Source organism: Tachypleus tridentatus, chromosome 1, assembly GCF_004210375.1.
Source record: "Tachypleus tridentatus isolate NWPU-2018 chromosome 1, ASM421037v1, whole genome shotgun sequence".
Taxonomy (NCBI): Eukaryota; Metazoa; Arthropoda; class Merostomata; order Xiphosura; family Limulidae; genus Tachypleus; species Tachypleus tridentatus.
Window position 1 is genome coordinate 133632106 of NC_134825.1, and position 17271 is coordinate 133649376.

Consider the following 17271-nt stretch of genomic DNA (forward strand, 5'->3'; position numbering starts at 1 on the left):
CAACTAAATCTTTTCCTGCTCCACACATATTTTTACCATCATCTGTTATAACGCATTTCAGCCGTTTCCATTCTATGTTGTACTGAGTTAGTGGTTTTTCGACCTCTCAGAAAATATCCTCACCTGTGGTTGTTCCATGCATACTGTGCACAGAACCTAATTTTTCAATTACTTCACAATTAATATTGACTTCGCAAATAAAAAACAGCAACTGTGAAATGTTGGACACATCTGTTGACTCGCCAAGCGTGAAGGAAAAGCACTCGAACTCTTTACTCTTATTTATTTTCTCATTCTACAGCATAGAAAGGCAAAAAGTTACTGAGGGGGATGTATTAGAGACAAAATAGTTTGTACTGTTCTAGTGTGAAGGAATAAAAACTGTAGTCTTTTGTGCTTTTATAATTATTAAGGGATATATCCTTTGTAATATATGTATTCAGATACATTTTTTTTTTTAATGCAGGTGTTTGTCATTTATGGTATGTGGAAAGCTGTAAGCTTGCACTACCTCCTTCACTTATACAAAGGTTAGATACCACAACAATCTCATTCCTATACCATCTCTTCCTAAAGTGAGGTCACACTTATTTCAAGAAGTGTATGGAGGCTTCTGCAAACATGTTTGAATTAGTGGGATAATCGCCCTTGAATTTATAATTGAAATAATCTAGGACTGTAGAACATCATGTTAAAACTTTCTTTTGCCATGAATATGTGTCATCATTAGCATTCTCAATCTTGTCTCATGGAGATCTGTTTTTACGAGGCCCATCAACTAGAAAGCTTCTTAACAATAAACATAAGCCATCCAGCTTTGTACAGGACTCTAATTTAAATTCACAATGTGATTTGTAATAATAAAGATTATATTTTTATTCATTTTATCTGTTTGTCCATGTTCTTTCATTGTTAAAATTTTCAAAACCATCTGTGTATTAGGAATACTTTTAACATTCTGTCAAATATAGTGTGCCTGAATACCACAAAAGTACTTCAATGTCTTAATATATAAAATATTGATAAGATAATAATGATGATAAGACTTTTACTTTCTGATACTGTAGCATTACAAATGTGGGCATGCATTATAACTGCTTTGGGATTTTAATATTAATCTGTTACCAGTTTGAATAATGTTTTTAAGTTCATGATTTGTATATTTATACACATTATTCAGCTGTATAATTGTTTGTTTGTTTTGGAATTTCGCACAAAGCCACTCGAGGGCTATCTGTGCTAGCCGTCCCTAATTTAGCAGTGTAAGACTAGAGGGAAGGCAACTAGTCATCACCACCCACCGCCAACTCTTGGGCTACTCTTTTACCAACGAATAGTGGGATTGACCGTCACATTATAACGCCCCCACGGCTGGGAGGGCGAGCATGTTTGGCGCGACGCGGGCACGAACCCGCGACCCTCGGATTACGAGTCGCACGCCTTAACGCGCTTGGCCATGCCGGGCTCGAGCTGTATAAAATCCTATCATTATTTAGTTGTAAGTAATCTGAATATTTAATAATTATTCTACAGATTTCACAGTCATCTATACTTTTCTTGGTGAAACTAACCATGAGCAATTACTAATCAACTCTGAGATGTTTTTTAAAAAATAAATTAGTTTGAGTTATAAAATTAAATTATTCATTGCATAACTATTGGGCCCGGCATGGCCTAGCGCGTAAGGCGTGCGACTCGTAATTCGCGGGTTCGCGCCCGCGTCGCGCTAAACATGCTCGCCCTCCCAGCCGTGGGGGTGTATAATGTGACGGTCAATCCCACTATTCGTTGGTAAAAGAGTAGCCCAAGAGTTGGCGGTGATGACTAGCTGCCTTCCCTCTAGTCTTACACTGCTAAATTAGGGACGGCTAGCACAGATAGCCCTCGAGTAGCTTTGTGCGAAATTCCCAAACAAAAAAGCATAACTATTGAAGTTAATATCATTACATAATTTATTATGGCATTACATTTTGTTGTGACATAAATATACATAATTATAGGTCACTGTTTTCAATACAACTTTCCAGTTTCTCTGTAGTAAATTAATTTCATATCTCACACAAATATATTTGCACTATCATAAAAAAGTAAATAACTGTGTCAATTGTATAATTATGGCATATAACCGAGTGAGGGTGAAGTCATTTTAAAACTATGCTGGGGAGGTGCACTAGATAAGAATACAAGATTTTATCAAGATCTCAATTATGTAGTCATCCAAAGTCTCTTGATGACCGGTTCTATGTAAAATGAAATAACTTCAAACATATTGTGTAAAGCACACAATCTTTATTATCACAGCAAAACAAAACACTATATATGCCTACTGTTTAGTCAGACAGGTCGATCACTTGTACTGGCTTTTCAATTATAACCAATCAAGCTGAAACTATATTAGAGACTGTCTAAATGTGATATTCCTCAGTTCATAAAATATCTTGAATTTATCCAGAATTAAATGCTATCCACATGACTAGTCATTTTCATGACAATACAGGTGGGGTCATAACCTCTAGACATTACATGAAATATTATTAAAGGGGATTGCTATTACATGAAGTCTGCACATATTGTTGCAAGATATCATTGAGCAAATTCTCATCCAGGTTGGTCAAAAATAAAAGTGTGTTAGATATAAACCCTAATTTTATAAATAAAATTCCACTTTACCCTCTATGAAACAGCAAAAAAGATACAAACGTCACATCTATCTGATTCAGTCTATTAGAGCTGTTGTAAGGCATGTTTGTGTAAAGTCTCATTTGTATTGGTTGAAAGACCATAATATGTATCTTTATGATGCTTGACCTTGATTTCTTACAACAAGAATGAGGTGGAAGCTGAAAAATAAAAAAGGTGTCTTGGCATATTAGATCAGGATGTGTACTCTGCAACTTTCAAAAGAATGGCTTAGAAGTAAAGGAGTGGTGCACAGTTGTAATTGTTAGTTGGAAGAGTTTTATTATGGTCAAAAATGCAATTCCACAGAAGAAAAAGAAAAGGTTGTTCACTATTAAAGGTTCAGTGATGTCAAGAAACCCACTTGTTGAGAAACTTATATGCAAAAACGGCTCGTTCGGGTTGAGAAAATATTTTACATAGAAGAGCGAACAACGTTTCGACCTTCTTCGGTCATCGTCAGGTTCACAAAGAAAGAAAGAGGTAACTGACCGGAAGCTGACCACATGTTTGAAAGGGGGGTTGATAACTGTGTGTCGAAATGTAGAGGGCGGTATTAGATGTTTGAATATATAATTTTATTTATATAGGTATAAAGGTGTTCCTTTATGTTGGTTTATCTTGGGTTTAAGTTGTTGTATAAGTAAGGCTTCTTTAATTTTGCGTTTGTTTATGTTTGTTTCTTTATTTAGTATTTGAGTGTTTTCTATGGTTATGTTGTGTTTATTTGACTTGCAGTGTTCGAAAACGTGTGAAGGTGACTTTTTATGTTCTTTGAATCTGGTTTCCATTTTTCTACTTGTTTCTCCAATATAGAAGTCGTGGCAGTTATCACATTGTATTTTATAAATAATGTTGGTGTGGTGTTTGTCAGTGTAGTTTTTACATAGTATAGACCTCAGTTTTGTGCCTGGTTTTTGAATAAATTTGGTATTAACTGGAATGTCATATTTTGTTACTAATTTTTGCCAAATGTTGGTTATTTGTTTGCTGATGTCAGGAATATATGGTATACAGCAGTATATGGTTTCGTGGTTTTTTGATTCGTGAGCTGTATTTGGTGGTCGATTTTGCTTTTTGTCTAGGTGTGTTCGTATAATGTTTTCTACGGTTTGTGGAGAAAACTTATTGATGTTGATGAAGTATTGTTTTATTTTGTCTAATTCATCGTTAATTTTATCTGGTGAGCATAGTTTTATGGCTGTGTTTATTTGGTTTCTTAGTATGTTGAGCTTTTGTTTTGTTTCATGTGCTGAGTCCCAAGGAATGTATAGTCCAGTATGGGTGATTTTTTCGGTGGATTTCTGTTTTGAATTGTGTGTCGGTTCTTGTAATTTTGAGGTTAAGAAATGATATTTGATTGCTTTCTTCCTGCTCACATGTGAAGTTAATGTTGGGATGTATAGAGTTAATGTGATTGAAAAAATTAAGTATGTGTTCTGTCGATTTGAATCCTGCAACCGTGTCATCTACATATCTGTACCAGTATAGTGGTGGATGTAATGCTGTGTTAATTGCTTGTATTTCAACTTGTGTCATAAAAATATTGGCTAGAACTGGTGATACTGGGTTGCCCATGCTTAGGCCATTTGTTTGTATATAGTTTTGGTTGTTGAACATGAAGTTTGTCTTTATCGTGGTGAATTCTATGAGGGTTGCTAACTGGTTACTGGGAATTTCTATAGTTGGGTTAGGGTCTCGGATATAGAGTTCTAAGGCTATCTTGCAGGCTTCAGTGGTTGGAACTTCTGTAAAGAGGGATATAACATCGAAACTGGCCATTAAGGCTTTATGATTAAGTTGATTTAGATTAGACTTGAAATTAAAAGACAACCAAAACTATATACAAACAAATGGCCTAAGCATGGGCAACCCAGTATCACCAGTTCTAGCCAATATTTTTTATGACACAAGTTGAAATACAAGCAATTAACACAGCATTACATCCACCACTATACTGGTACAGATATGTAGATGACACGGTTGCAGGATTCAAATCGACAGAACACATACTTAATTTTTTCAATCACATTAACTCTATACATCCCAACATTAACTTCACATGTGAGCAGGAAGAAAGCAATCAAATATCATTTCTTAACCTCAAAATTACAAGAACCGACACACAATTCAAAACAGAAATCCACCGAAAAATCACCCATACTGGACTATACATTCCTTGGGACTCAGCACATGAAACAAAACAAAAGCTCAACATACTAAGAAACCAAATAAACACAGCCATAAAACTATGCTCACCAGATAAAATTAACGATGAATTAGACAAAATAAAACAATACTTCATCAACATCAATAAGTTTTCTCCACAAACCGTAGAAAACATTATACGAACACACCTAGACAAAAAGCAAAATCGACCACCAAATACAGCTCACGAATCAAAAAACCACGAAACCATATACTGCTGTATACCATATATTCCTGACATCAGCAAACAAATAACCAACATTTGGCAAAAATTAGTAATAAAATATGACATTCCAGTTAATACCAAATTTATTCAAAAACCAGGCACAAAACTGAGGTCTATACTATGTAAAAACTACACTGACAAACACCACACCAACATTATTTATAAAATACAATGTGATAACTGCCACGACTTCTATATTGGAGAAACAAGTAGAAAAATGGAAACCAGATTCAAAGAACATAAAAAGTCACCTTCACACGTTTTCGAACACTGCAAGTCAAATAAACACAACATAACCATAGAAAACACTCAAATACTAAATAAAGAAACAAACATAAACAAACGCAAAATTAAAGAAGCCTTACTTATACAACAACTTAAACCCAAGATAAACCAACATAAAGGAACACCTTTATACCTATATAAATAAAATTATATATTCAAACATCTAATACCGCCCTCTACATTTCGACACACAGTTATACAACCCCCCTTTCAAACATGTGGTCAGCTTCCGGTCAGTTACCTCTTTCTTTCTTTGTGAACCTGACGATGACCGAAGAAGGTCGAAACGTTGTTCGCTCTTCTATGAAAAAACTATTAAAGGTTGTTAAGAATTATAACTTTTGTTTAGTGTCATCTTTGTGTTTTCTTTATATGTCTATGTACAAATAGTGAATCCAATAAAAATAAGAATTATGTGGCAGAATAATTCCAACTTATCAGTTTTTTGTGACCCTTAAACTTTATCACTTAAAATTATTTAAAAGGTTTTATCTTTTTTACACAAATATATTAGGTATATTAAAAGAAATTATTTTCCAGTTTATTTCTTCTTTTTTTTTTTTCAGGTTTATATTCCAAGTCATGATGGAAGAGTCTTTACACTACCTGATTGATGAAATTGGTACTTTGAGCATTCAGTCTTCAACATGCCTTGCAGAATAAATACTTTCAGCAGTTGTTTAAATTGAAAGTAATAACAAAGTATTGTAATTATTTGTAATAAAACTTCCAGTTTTTAGAATATTTTTAAAGCTAATTAATATGTAATACAATCTGAATATTATTTGAAACTTTAGTGTATACACAAATATATGAAATAAAAATATATTCCTTTAGGGTTCTATAGTGGTAGTTTTTGCCAGATTTTTTTTTTATGTTACTTATTGTTTTCAGTGTGTTCTTATACTTCAGATTTAAAGTTTTCAAGCTATGTTAAACTCAGTCATAAGTTTTTTTTTCATTTCTAAAATTTTTTAACTAATATTTTATGAGTTTTAACAGTGCTTCCATGGATCAAACACCCAGGATTTTGCAGAACCTAACCTGTCAAGTAATTCCACATCATTTGTTTATTGGTTAATGCTTTTATCAAAACCTAATTGGGCAAAAGAAAGGCAACTGTCACACTCTTTGTAAAAGTTGGATCCACTGCTGGGCACAAAATAAATCTTGATATACTATCAACATTCAGTGAGTAAGTATACTGATCGTATATTGATAAAGCAATGTTAATACAGGAAAATAAGAAAATGGCTTGTAAGTTCAAAGTACATATTTGTGGAAAATGCCTTCATTGTCAGTGTGGATGCAAAGGTTTAGACCAAAAGGTCAAAATAGCAAGAAAAACAGTTGGTAAACAGCTGCAGAGCAAATTAAGAGTATGAATAAAGAAAAAAAAGAATTTATAGCTCTATCCCATTAGAGGGTAATGAAGATTAGGTGTCTATCAGTACTTATTAGGGTCCTTTGGATTTTGTGACACTGAAGAATGGCACAGATCATCCAAGAACTGAAGTGTGAAAACAAGGCATTGTTGTAGTACTCCAAAAGGAACAATGTCTCTTCAATTTTGTAGTTATTGGTATCACACCTGCAACAACATCAAGATTTCCAAATGAAGAATCTTAATGGAAGGCATTGAGTTTCAGTGCTCTTGACAAGAATAATCAATTGCTTTCATTCTGTGTGACTGTATTAAGGATTCTATGCACCAAGTTACTCTCAGGAGATCCAGATAGTTTTATAAACATGAGTTGAAACGATATTTGTAAAGAATCTGATAATACAAAACTATTCTCATCTGCCAATGTTGTGCAACAAACTCTGCCAGAGGAATGTATTTACATAAAATTTATGCTAGCACTGCTGTGTCAGTTGAAGACACTTGAAGAAGTGAAAAAAAGATTGAAAATTGGAGAACAAGCTTTTGAAACAACTAGGTGACACTTTCATCAACTGAAGCCTGGGTTTCAGCTAGAACCTACAGTACAATCTGTCTAGCATTACTGTAAGTGAACTGCAATTAAAGCAGTAGAGTACCATTGATTAAGGTGATGAGTTATCCCACTGACACCAAGGTCAAACTTTCATATCTATTCTGGAAACGAAGAACAAGAATATGAAAAAATAGCCAAAAACACAATAAACTATGATTGATCTTAGAAATACACCACACGTATATCTTCTAAGGCAGACATTCACCAAAAAGAGACTAAGTTTACTACTGTGTGCTATGAGAAATTAAAACATGTGTTAGCATCACTAAATCTGCAATTTTATTATTGTAAAAATTTGTGCAGAATTTTAGTTTAACCTAAAAATCCAAAAATAGGGTTTTATCTCATTCTGTAACATACTAAGGTCTGTCATACAGCCCAAATCCCAAACATTCTACTCTACATTTTTTCACTCATTATTGGAAAATAGTATATTTTAATATGAATTATGGTATAGGTTAAAGAATTAGTTTTGTATTAAACTTGTTAGAAAACAAAATAAATATGTATTGTGTAGTTTTTTTACATGCATCTATGCAACTACACAGTGATCATAAAGAAAAGTCTTCATTTAAAATTATTCTACCTTAAAAACTGTTCTCCAGTGGGTCAGTGGTAAGTTTATAATTTACATGGGCATCTGCAATGGGGGTACTTGCCCTTCCTGGATTATCTGACCAAAATTTACAGGATAACATAAAAGAAAAAAATGTGTTTCCTGAGTTATAGCTTCAATATCATTTTCTCACGTTTCCCTTTCTGTAATATATCCTGCTGATTTACATTATTAAAATATCCAAGATTTGATTCCCTATAGTAGACAGAGCACAAGCAGTCTGTTGCATAGTTTTGTACTAAAACAATAGCAACATTAAAATAAAAACTATTTACCTTAAAAGAACAAAATTTTATCAGGTGCATTTATTGTGAATTATAAACTTTTATTGAGAAAAGTTTGGACATGGTATAAGGTATTCCAGAACCATATATACATTTTACTTTCTCTCAAGCTGACATTGCAAACTACTAATCTTGTGAGCAGTATATTGTAAGGATCTATGAAAACTGCTAAGAATAAATGATGTTTGTAGTAGCTGTATTCAGGAATAGGCTTAAGAGGCTGATTAGAAATGATAGGAAGCATAGTGATTACTTTTCTGACATTTTTTTTTGATCATTCTGTATTATGTCCACATTTTCTTGAATAGAATTGGATTCTCAGTTTTCATGCAGTGAAATTTAGTTTCCATGGTCGCGTGAAGTTTTAAAATACACTTCATAATTATTAATATGGGTTTTCTTTATAATCACATCATACATAATATTAAAAACATCATAATTTTAGTATAATGTGATATTATTTTATCTTCAACATTCAACAGAGTCCTTTACATTAGTTGAAATCACTGAAATAGCAGAATATTCTAAATTATTTAAAACTGTATCAAATACTTTCCAGCATAAAACATGATATTCTAACAATATTTCTAGTTATAAAAAAAGCAGTTTTCAAATTTTAGGTTTAGTTTCTCAAGCCTAGTTTTGATCTTAGTCATAAATCCATGTACTTTTAGTATATCTTATCTCCTGTAATGTTTCATCCAAAATGTCCAGATGTGGTGTTTGCTGTAGAAAAACAAAAGAAAAATGATAGCTAAGAGAACCCTTGTTTGGATGAGAAGTATTCTGAACATTTGATAGTTGAAGAAAACATACCCTTAAGAATTTTGTTTTAGTTTAAAAAATTATGTTGTAGCTTACAACGTGTGTGTGACCAATTGATACTGAAATTACATTTGAGTTCTAAAGCTGTCATTTGAGAACACAAGTATATAAATTAATTTAAATGGCCACAACACACTAAATGAGTAAAACTATTATGTTTTTATCTTGGATATATTAAAGTGATGACCATGTTGGTATACACCATGTTAACTAATAAACTAAAAATATCAATTTTTTAAAAAGTTGTAACAAAAAACTGTCAGCACCAACAACAAGGCCTAGTTTAGTAAGTTACAGTCAATAATGTTGTGATTTGTATTCATCTGATATTATTAAAGAAACATTTAATGCTCTGTCTTCTCTGGTAGTCTGTTTTTCTTAATTCTGTGTAATGTCTGGAATCTGAACTGCCAACCACTAGTTTCCATGCTATTAAGGGGTAAAACTCAAATCCTAATTTAAACCATAATAAAATACATGATAATGGCTCTACATGTTTGGCAATATAAGTTCTGGATACTCAGTTCTATAAAGATTTTTTCTGCAGTTATGTAAATTTTATATATAAATGTGGCTGAAGAATGTGATATTGACTAGCTGCCTTCCCTTTAGTCTGTTATTGGTAAATTAGGGTCAGATAGCCCTTGAATAGGTTTGTGCAAAATATGAAACATAAACAAAATCATTCTTTATATAGGTTTATAACAAAATTCACTCAAATGAAGCCATAAAATCTCTGAAAGAAATATACAGTGTTAGAAGGTCCGCAACAAGACAAAAAGTATGTAAGCAGCTGAACATAAATAATTTCACAGAGTTTAATTTGTAATTACCTATCATACAAAACTATAAAAAACAACAACAAAACCCAACACACTTAATCATTCTTAAAAGAAAAGCTTTGTTAATTACTTCAGTTTAAAAACAATTTATTGGAAATGTCACTGAAACTTGTATTGTTTTTCCTTCATATTATTTTGAAAGACAAAATATCAAAGATATCCTGGTTATTGTAAAAAAAACACAAAAGAAACAAGTATTTAGCTACTGAATAGTATCTATAACAAAGTTTATTCTCACACTTGTAAGGTTTGGTTTGTTTTGAATTTTGCACAAAGCTACACAAGTGCTATCTGTGGGAGCCATCTCTAATTTAGCAGCAATAGATTAAAAGCAGTCAACACTGTTAACTTTTGAGCTACTCTTTTAATAACATATAGTGGGACTGATCATCACATTATAATGCCCCATGGCTGAAAGGGCAAACACATTTGGTGTGACGGGAATTCAAATTCACGACCCTCAGATTACAAGTAGAGCGCCATAACCACTTGGCCATGCTGGACCTTTCTGTGGTGCTATCACCACTCAATAACCATGGTATAGTAAAGATAACATACCCTGTATTACTAAAAATATCTTATTTTGTATTTACACAAAACTGCCAAATTTTCTGTGACTAGAAAATACTATATCTTTATTCAAGTATGCTCATAAATAATTTTAAATCTTTTGTGTAAGTATTCTACACTAAGTTAATGTCTACCTCTAACTATAGCTACATGCTAAAATGGTTATTTCAAAGTTCTTTACTTGCTTAGTCCAACTTCTGTACTGTCTATCTTCAGGAATGTTGGTCACATGCAAGACAGAAGCAACTAGTTTGGTTTATAAGACTTTCCATGATCTGGTAGTTAACACTTGAAAATGTGTAGTGAGAATGATCATTAACATAGATAATCTAGGTTTATGGGATACTGTACTTGGACTTTGGTTTCTCTTAAACATGTTGTACAGAACATTAGATTCTTGGTAGAGGAAGACATATTCTCCTCCTCATGTTTAGTTAGTTATAAATGTTGTTTGGTATCGACCTGGTCAGCAGTTCTAAATTAAGGTTCCTGACTTAGATGTTTAGCTAATTTATCGCATGACTTTCCATTTAAGCTGAAATTGTTAAACACTAAAGGATCTGTTGTAGTTTCATTTTTCCTTATTTAAGAGTTTACTACAGTCTATCCTGTGTGTATAAAATCTATTAACTTTTATTATTTACTTTTTTTTTTTAACTGTTGAGGAATTTCTATGTTTAAAAAGTCTACAAATCAAATGCAATACAAACAGTATTAAAGACAACAGAAGCATTTTATAATGCCTGTGGTTCTTACCTTGGTCAGAAAGTGCCTCTAATGGTATATTGTAGCTAAAGACAACACCTTTGTTAGGTTCTTCTAAGAGGAGCTGTTAAACATCCACATGAATGAAATAATATATTTTATAGGATAATTTAGACATTTAGTATAGTGGTACATGGTATCTGTAATTTGCTGAATATTAATAACCACAAAACATCTAACCAATCAACTGATCAAAAATAACAGTTCAATGTTATTACTGAAATAAAAACCCTTATAACCCAAGCAGATTTGAAAGCTGGACCTTTCTTCTTCAGGAGCAATCTTGGAATACTCAGTATAATATAAATTTTTATATATCACTTGTTCATTTATAATGAGCATTCCCAGATTGCTCCTGAAGAAGAAAGGGACACCTTTTAAGAACACACAATTTATTTCAGTTTTATCAAGACTTTTTGGACCTACATGTTTTTATCACATCAGTTGAATGTTATTAATGTTAGAGTGTTTCTATTTTTAGGAACTAATGTCAATTTCATTCTGATGAAAACAGTGTTTGATTTTTAAATGTAAGAAAATATACTAACTCAGAAAAATTTGATTTTGAACATTTTAGAGAAGCAAATGGTAACAAAAATAAAATGTTACATAGGTATTAAAAAAAAAACACACATTTTAGGGAAATTTTAGTGCTATAATTTGATAGGCAAAACATACTTCAAACAATCCAACACAAAATAAAAGACTGATTATACTGACTATACTTTTTATTTGAAAAGAAAGTCATTTTATCTTCAAAACTATAGTTGATTTACAACTTAAAAAGAAAAAAAGTATACATTTAATTGTGAAATAAAATATTTAACCCTTCAGAAAATTTGAATCATATCATTGTTTGTGGAAACTAGCCATTTTTTGAAATAAAAATATTACATAAATTCATCATTAGTGTACTGTTCAAATTATAAAGTAACATAAGAAGAAAACAACATTTAAAATTGACATCAGGGCAGATCAATATCAGATCATGCAAACTCTTGTGATATCTGTTTCTTATATTTTACCAATAATAGAGCGACCTCAAGATCCTTGTCCATATTTACCAAGACAAAGGTTTCTCTGACCAATCATCAATTGCACAGAAAAATTCAGAGAAACCAAACTGTAATAATATTTATCATTTACACCTAACAATGACAAAGATACATCAAGAAACTGATCAATACCCACTGTGACTACAAGTTACTCTGACAAAGGATCAGAAGCATGGAGAGATTTAGGGCATTCAAATTATGGAAATATCTATTTTTTACACCCAACAGTAACAAATGTATTTCAAAAAGCTGACTCATACTTACCATGACTATAAGCTCCTCTGACAAGGGACCAAGAGCATGAAGAAATTCATGATGTGACTTTGTTCTCATATAATGAAATCTAGTTCCAAGAATGGCATATGTCATTGGCCAGCTTACTTCCTTTTTGCCATTCAAATGATAAGAACCATTGGTTGTTTTCAGAGCTAGGATAAGGATGTTGATTATAACCCTTGCACACCAAGAAATGTTCAAAATTATTTACACTGAAATACAACACAGCATTTGAGGGGTAAAACATATGAAATAACATTGTCAAATGGACTAAGTAATAGAGAAATTCTTTAACTTCTTTATTTGTCCGCTAGCACATTTTACAAAATACAATTCCTGGCAGTGAAATAAGTCTCGATGACCTTTTGATAGGTTTTATTTGGTTTAAATTTTGTGCAAAGTTACACAAGGGCTACCTGCACTAGTCGTTTTAATTTATCACTGATAGTCAATCTGAATATTTGTTGTTAAAGAGTAGCCCAAGGGTTGATGGTGGTTGGTGTTGACTATCATATTATAATGTCCCCAGGCTGAAAGGACAAGCATGTTTGGTGATAAAGATTTGAACTGTAACTCTCAGGTTGCAAGTCAGACAATCTAACAATCAGGCCTTGACGAGCTTTTGAACAAGTTATATATCATCTTCAGCTCTTAGAAGGCAATTTAAAAGTTGAAAAGTGAAGCATATATTGAAGTATGTATGAGACAGAGTTTGAATTTAAATGGTAGAGACTATTCTCCATTGCTGAGTGTTGGATTTATAAGAATGGTAACAGTTTCCACTTGCATAACATAAGAAAGAAAACACTTCATAACAAGTATTCACAGGTTTAATTTAACTGTATTTGTAAATCCAACTAAACTAAAACCTTTACTTTCACTTAAGAACATAACTGACTTTATGCACAAGTACTTTGAAGAATGCATACACAAGTTGCAAACTTGAATACTCTATTTCCATGGTCAAGAGGCTTCAGCAGAAATACAAAGCATATTGGAGGATAAAACTCTGTATCCCACTAGTATCGAAAGACACATGTTGGAATGCAATAATATTCAACCATTTAAACTACAGTTGACATTTATTTCATAATACAGGAATGGAAGTGACCTACAGAGATGAGCAGATTTTACATGTCTTTGAAAGTCATTTTTGGTAAATAACTCATTCATATCCTCCAAAGTATGAATAATAATGCTGAAAAGATGTATAAATCTAACAGATGAATTTTCTACACCAACTCTTCTGTAACTCACTTAAGAAAGCAAATAATAAAATATTCAATCTCAGCATCATTAGATGCCTGCATTTCTAAACTTTATGATAACCAATGAAGGTTTCTTCTCTCTGACTGCAGTTACTTCGAGTAAACCATTTAGCATAGTCATAGAGTCAGAAAGAAATACTGGACATCCTTTTCCTTAGATTATTGATAAAATATTCCCAGGTAGGTCTTAAAACACTAAAAACTGTGGTTCGATCTCCCCCTTCCCCAACAGACACAACAAATTTATCTCATGCATGCTTAATCTGACTGAAAAACAACTGAATTACTACCAGACGATCAGAGCTTGTTGAAGTGTTGTATTACAATCTTAGAAGAGTTGTTGTCCATATCAGTTTAAATATAACATTGTGAAATGGTGAGGGTCATCAGTAACATTTTGTTACATTCAGAATATTATTCATCCTTTATGATAAATCCTTTCCTGGCACAGAACATTCATACAACATTTGTATAGAATATTCTACAAGGAAGGTTTGATGTTTTATGTGGTTTTTTTTTCAATATAGTTATTTTACCTACATTACAGAAAAAGAGTAAAAAGTAACTCATCAAATATGTCCCTTATAAATACCAAAGTTTTTTGTTTTCTTTCATCAGTATCTTACATAAGTGGTTCTGGTACTGGTGGTTAATGTCTATATGAGAGCTTTGTAATGTCTATCAGTTGGAAATAGTTGAATCCTGAGAAATGTGGAATGAATTAGTTATCTAAAACACAGATTGACTTTATTGCATTTAATAAACCTGTTAATTTATATTTAATTTTAATCAGACATTGAAAGTTTGCAGTAATTTTTCCTAACAACATTCTTTTTTGATTGCTATTATTAGATGGATTTTAATTATGTTAACAAGAAATTACCAAGCTGACACCAAATTCTATTATGACAGAACTGAAAAGGAATATAATGGTCCACCAACAATGAGTCAGCTACATATAATTTGTCCCCCAGTGAGTCAGTTGCAAGTCTGCAGAGTTACATCCCCAAAATCTGTTACTTGATTCCTCATGGTGGATATAATGCAGATAAGCCAATATATAGCTTTGCACCAAGAAGACAACAACATATAATGTATCTTACCAATTAAGTTGGTGGATTCTTCTTTTTTCTCTAATATGAATGTGCACAGCTCCTTTAGGAAGTCGAATAATTTCTACATATTCTAAATTAGGGAAAATGAGAAAATAACTTAATCATGCATGCAGAACTGACTATTTCAAATCTTTGCAAAAAAACAACAACAAAGCAGTTGATTCCAAATGAAGGTAATGATTATACAAGTGAAGGAAATTTTTATTACAGTGGCATTTGCAGGCAGTATTGGAAAGGTTTGTGTACTGTATTAACTACCATATGATCAAATATCATATTAGAAGCAAACCTTTTTGTCTGTTTTCAAATGAATCATTCACAAATCCTAAAACCGTCCTACAAGCTGTACCGTCACCTTCACAAACACGGCATCTGTCTTCTATAGCCATGGATCCTAAAATACCATCACAGCCTACATGCTAGAAACAGATTGAATTTAAAAAAGCAGAAAATTAGTACTGTAGCAAGGACTACTGAGCATTCAATGAACAATTTCTTTCCACTTTTTTGTTATTAATAGAATAAAGAAATATCAAATTTATCTTCATGTCCAAGTGAAGCTTTAACAAGTAAAAAAATATTTTGATAAAAATTGTATTTCTATTGGGAGTTAAGTTCTTTTTGCTCATGGAAAAACACATATGCACATACTTAAACCCATTAGCAAGGGTTTGAAAAGAGAACTTTCACATACAAAAATGTACTGTTTACTATTTATGATCGGTCATGAAATGTAACATAAAATACATATTAGACTGATTATCATCTCTGCCACCAAAGATGAATGGAGGTTGTTTTCACCCCTCTGTGCATGTATTTGTCAAAATGATTTCTCAAAAACAGCTAAATAGATTTATTTAGACTAAAATTGGTATACATTTGGATTATGATGCAACTTGGAAATTATTAGGTTTTGAAAAGTACAGGTTAAATTCACAGCAAGGTTATAACAATAAAACAAAATCCTATCTCTTAACATGAAGAATGATTTTTCAAACTATATTTGCTCTGTAACTCAGTCATAAATGACTGTATTTTGATCAAGCTTGTTGGAGACGTATGTAAAATCTTATTTCTCATTATCCTGCTTAAAATTATCTGCATCTGTTGATAACTACAGACATATGGACACATTTTCGTGTTCTCTCTCTCTCTCTCTCTTTTTTTTTTTTTTGAGAGCCAAAGATCATCAATGCTGAAATATGCTCTCTATTGGGTGCTGGTCTAGTTTCCTTGATGTGTCAAATGTGTAACAGTATTCTACAGACTACACCATAGCAAAAATATGAAAACATATTGGAGTACAAGGACCAAAAATGTCTTCATTTCAACTCACCTCACACTGGCCGTCTATACAGATATCACTGGTGTCGGGGAAGCTTGAGTCCCATCAATAACTTTCAGTGCTTTCTGTGAGTAGAATTTATAACCAATAGCTTGACAATAGAGTGCACAAGGATTCAACTGACCTAACAGAAAATACCATTCAATTAGTCAACAAAAGTTATTTATAATACATTTTCTTCAGGCTTTTCCTTGTTCATTCCATGTTGTAATTTTTAAATTACTGCTCAATTAAATCTAAAATTTACTGTCCCAAATACCATTTTGGCAATTAATTCAATTCTCTACAGCATTAGAATTGTGGGTAACCTACTTGTAAAATTTCAGTAGATATTACAGTATTTGTTACTTTTACATTAGAAACTAACACAGTGTCATATTACAAATACAATAACTACAAATTTCGAGACAATTAGCTCTATAGTTGTACTTAATCAAGTTTTGCACTTAATCATACAGTGTAAAGTAATGGTTAAGCTGATTCCAAATTTTACTAGCTAATTCTACTTCAAAGCCTCGGTACTATATCATATTATAGCTGAATGAGCTCCACAACACTGATTATACAATCACAGAGTGTAATAAACCTTCATGGAGACAATGTAGCAAGTAGAAGGGCTCTGGAAGGGCTCATATAAAATTGGGTATAATGAACTTAAAGTTACCAGTTTTCATTATTATTTACTTAAATAAAATATCTAATCCAAAACAGTTTTTTTTTCTTGAAGGTGTTCAGACAAATTTATTATTTGTTTAATGGCTATCTCTAACTTTCTGTGTATATAAATGAAAATATCAATATGAGTACGTTATATAAAAAATTATTTTGGAGTCTCATAATGTCATTACAATCCATATTGCCATGTTTACTGATGCTCAATCTGACAACCATGTATTCTAACAATACCTAAAGAGT

At 32.1% G+C, this 17271-nt stretch overlaps 1 protein-coding gene across 3 annotated transcripts; it reads right to left on the bottom strand.

Moving 5' to 3' along the window:
* Window positions 1-8663: 8663 nt before the first annotated feature.
* LOC143255264 (A disintegrin and metalloproteinase with thrombospondin motifs 6-like) lies at window positions 8664-16412 on the bottom strand. 3 transcript variants are annotated; one of them, XM_076510865.1, is made up of 5 exons: window positions 16348-16412; window positions 15301-15430; window positions 12617-12780; window positions 11289-11361; window positions 8664-9021 (listed from the first exon to the last, which is right to left on the bottom strand). In XM_076510865.1, exons 2-5 carry the CDS (start codon window positions 15398-15400, stop codon window positions 8993-8995), a joined length of 366 nt encoding a protein of 121 aa, XP_076366980.1. In that variant the 5' UTR covers window positions 15401-15430; window positions 16348-16412; the 3' UTR covers window positions 8664-8992. The 3 variants fall into 3 exon arrangements, with proteins under 3 accessions (XP_076366980.1, XP_076366901.1, XP_076366825.1); XM_076510786.1 differs by lacking the exon at window positions 8664-9021 and adding an exon at window positions 10654-10742; XM_076510710.1 differs by lacking the exon at window positions 8664-9021 and adding an exon at window positions 10654-10778.
* Window positions 16413-17271: the final 859 nt, after the last annotated feature.

What these genes read in the sequence shown, in the direction of transcription:
- LOC143255264 (XM_076510710.1), bottom strand. Translation starts at nt 15,400, where the DNA reads ATGGCTATAGAAGACAGATGCCGTGTTTGTGAAGGTGACGGTACAGCT. An exon ending in ATTTGAAAACAGACAAAAAG is followed by an intron (nt 12,781 to 15,300) that starts GTTTGCTTCTAA and finishes TCCTTATCCTAG; the next exon opens with CTCTGAAAACAACCAATGGT. An exon ending in CAGAGGAGCTTATAGTCATG is followed by an intron (nt 11,362 to 12,616) that starts GTAAGTATGAGT and finishes GATGTTTAACAG; the next exon opens with CTCCTCTTAGAAGAACCTAA.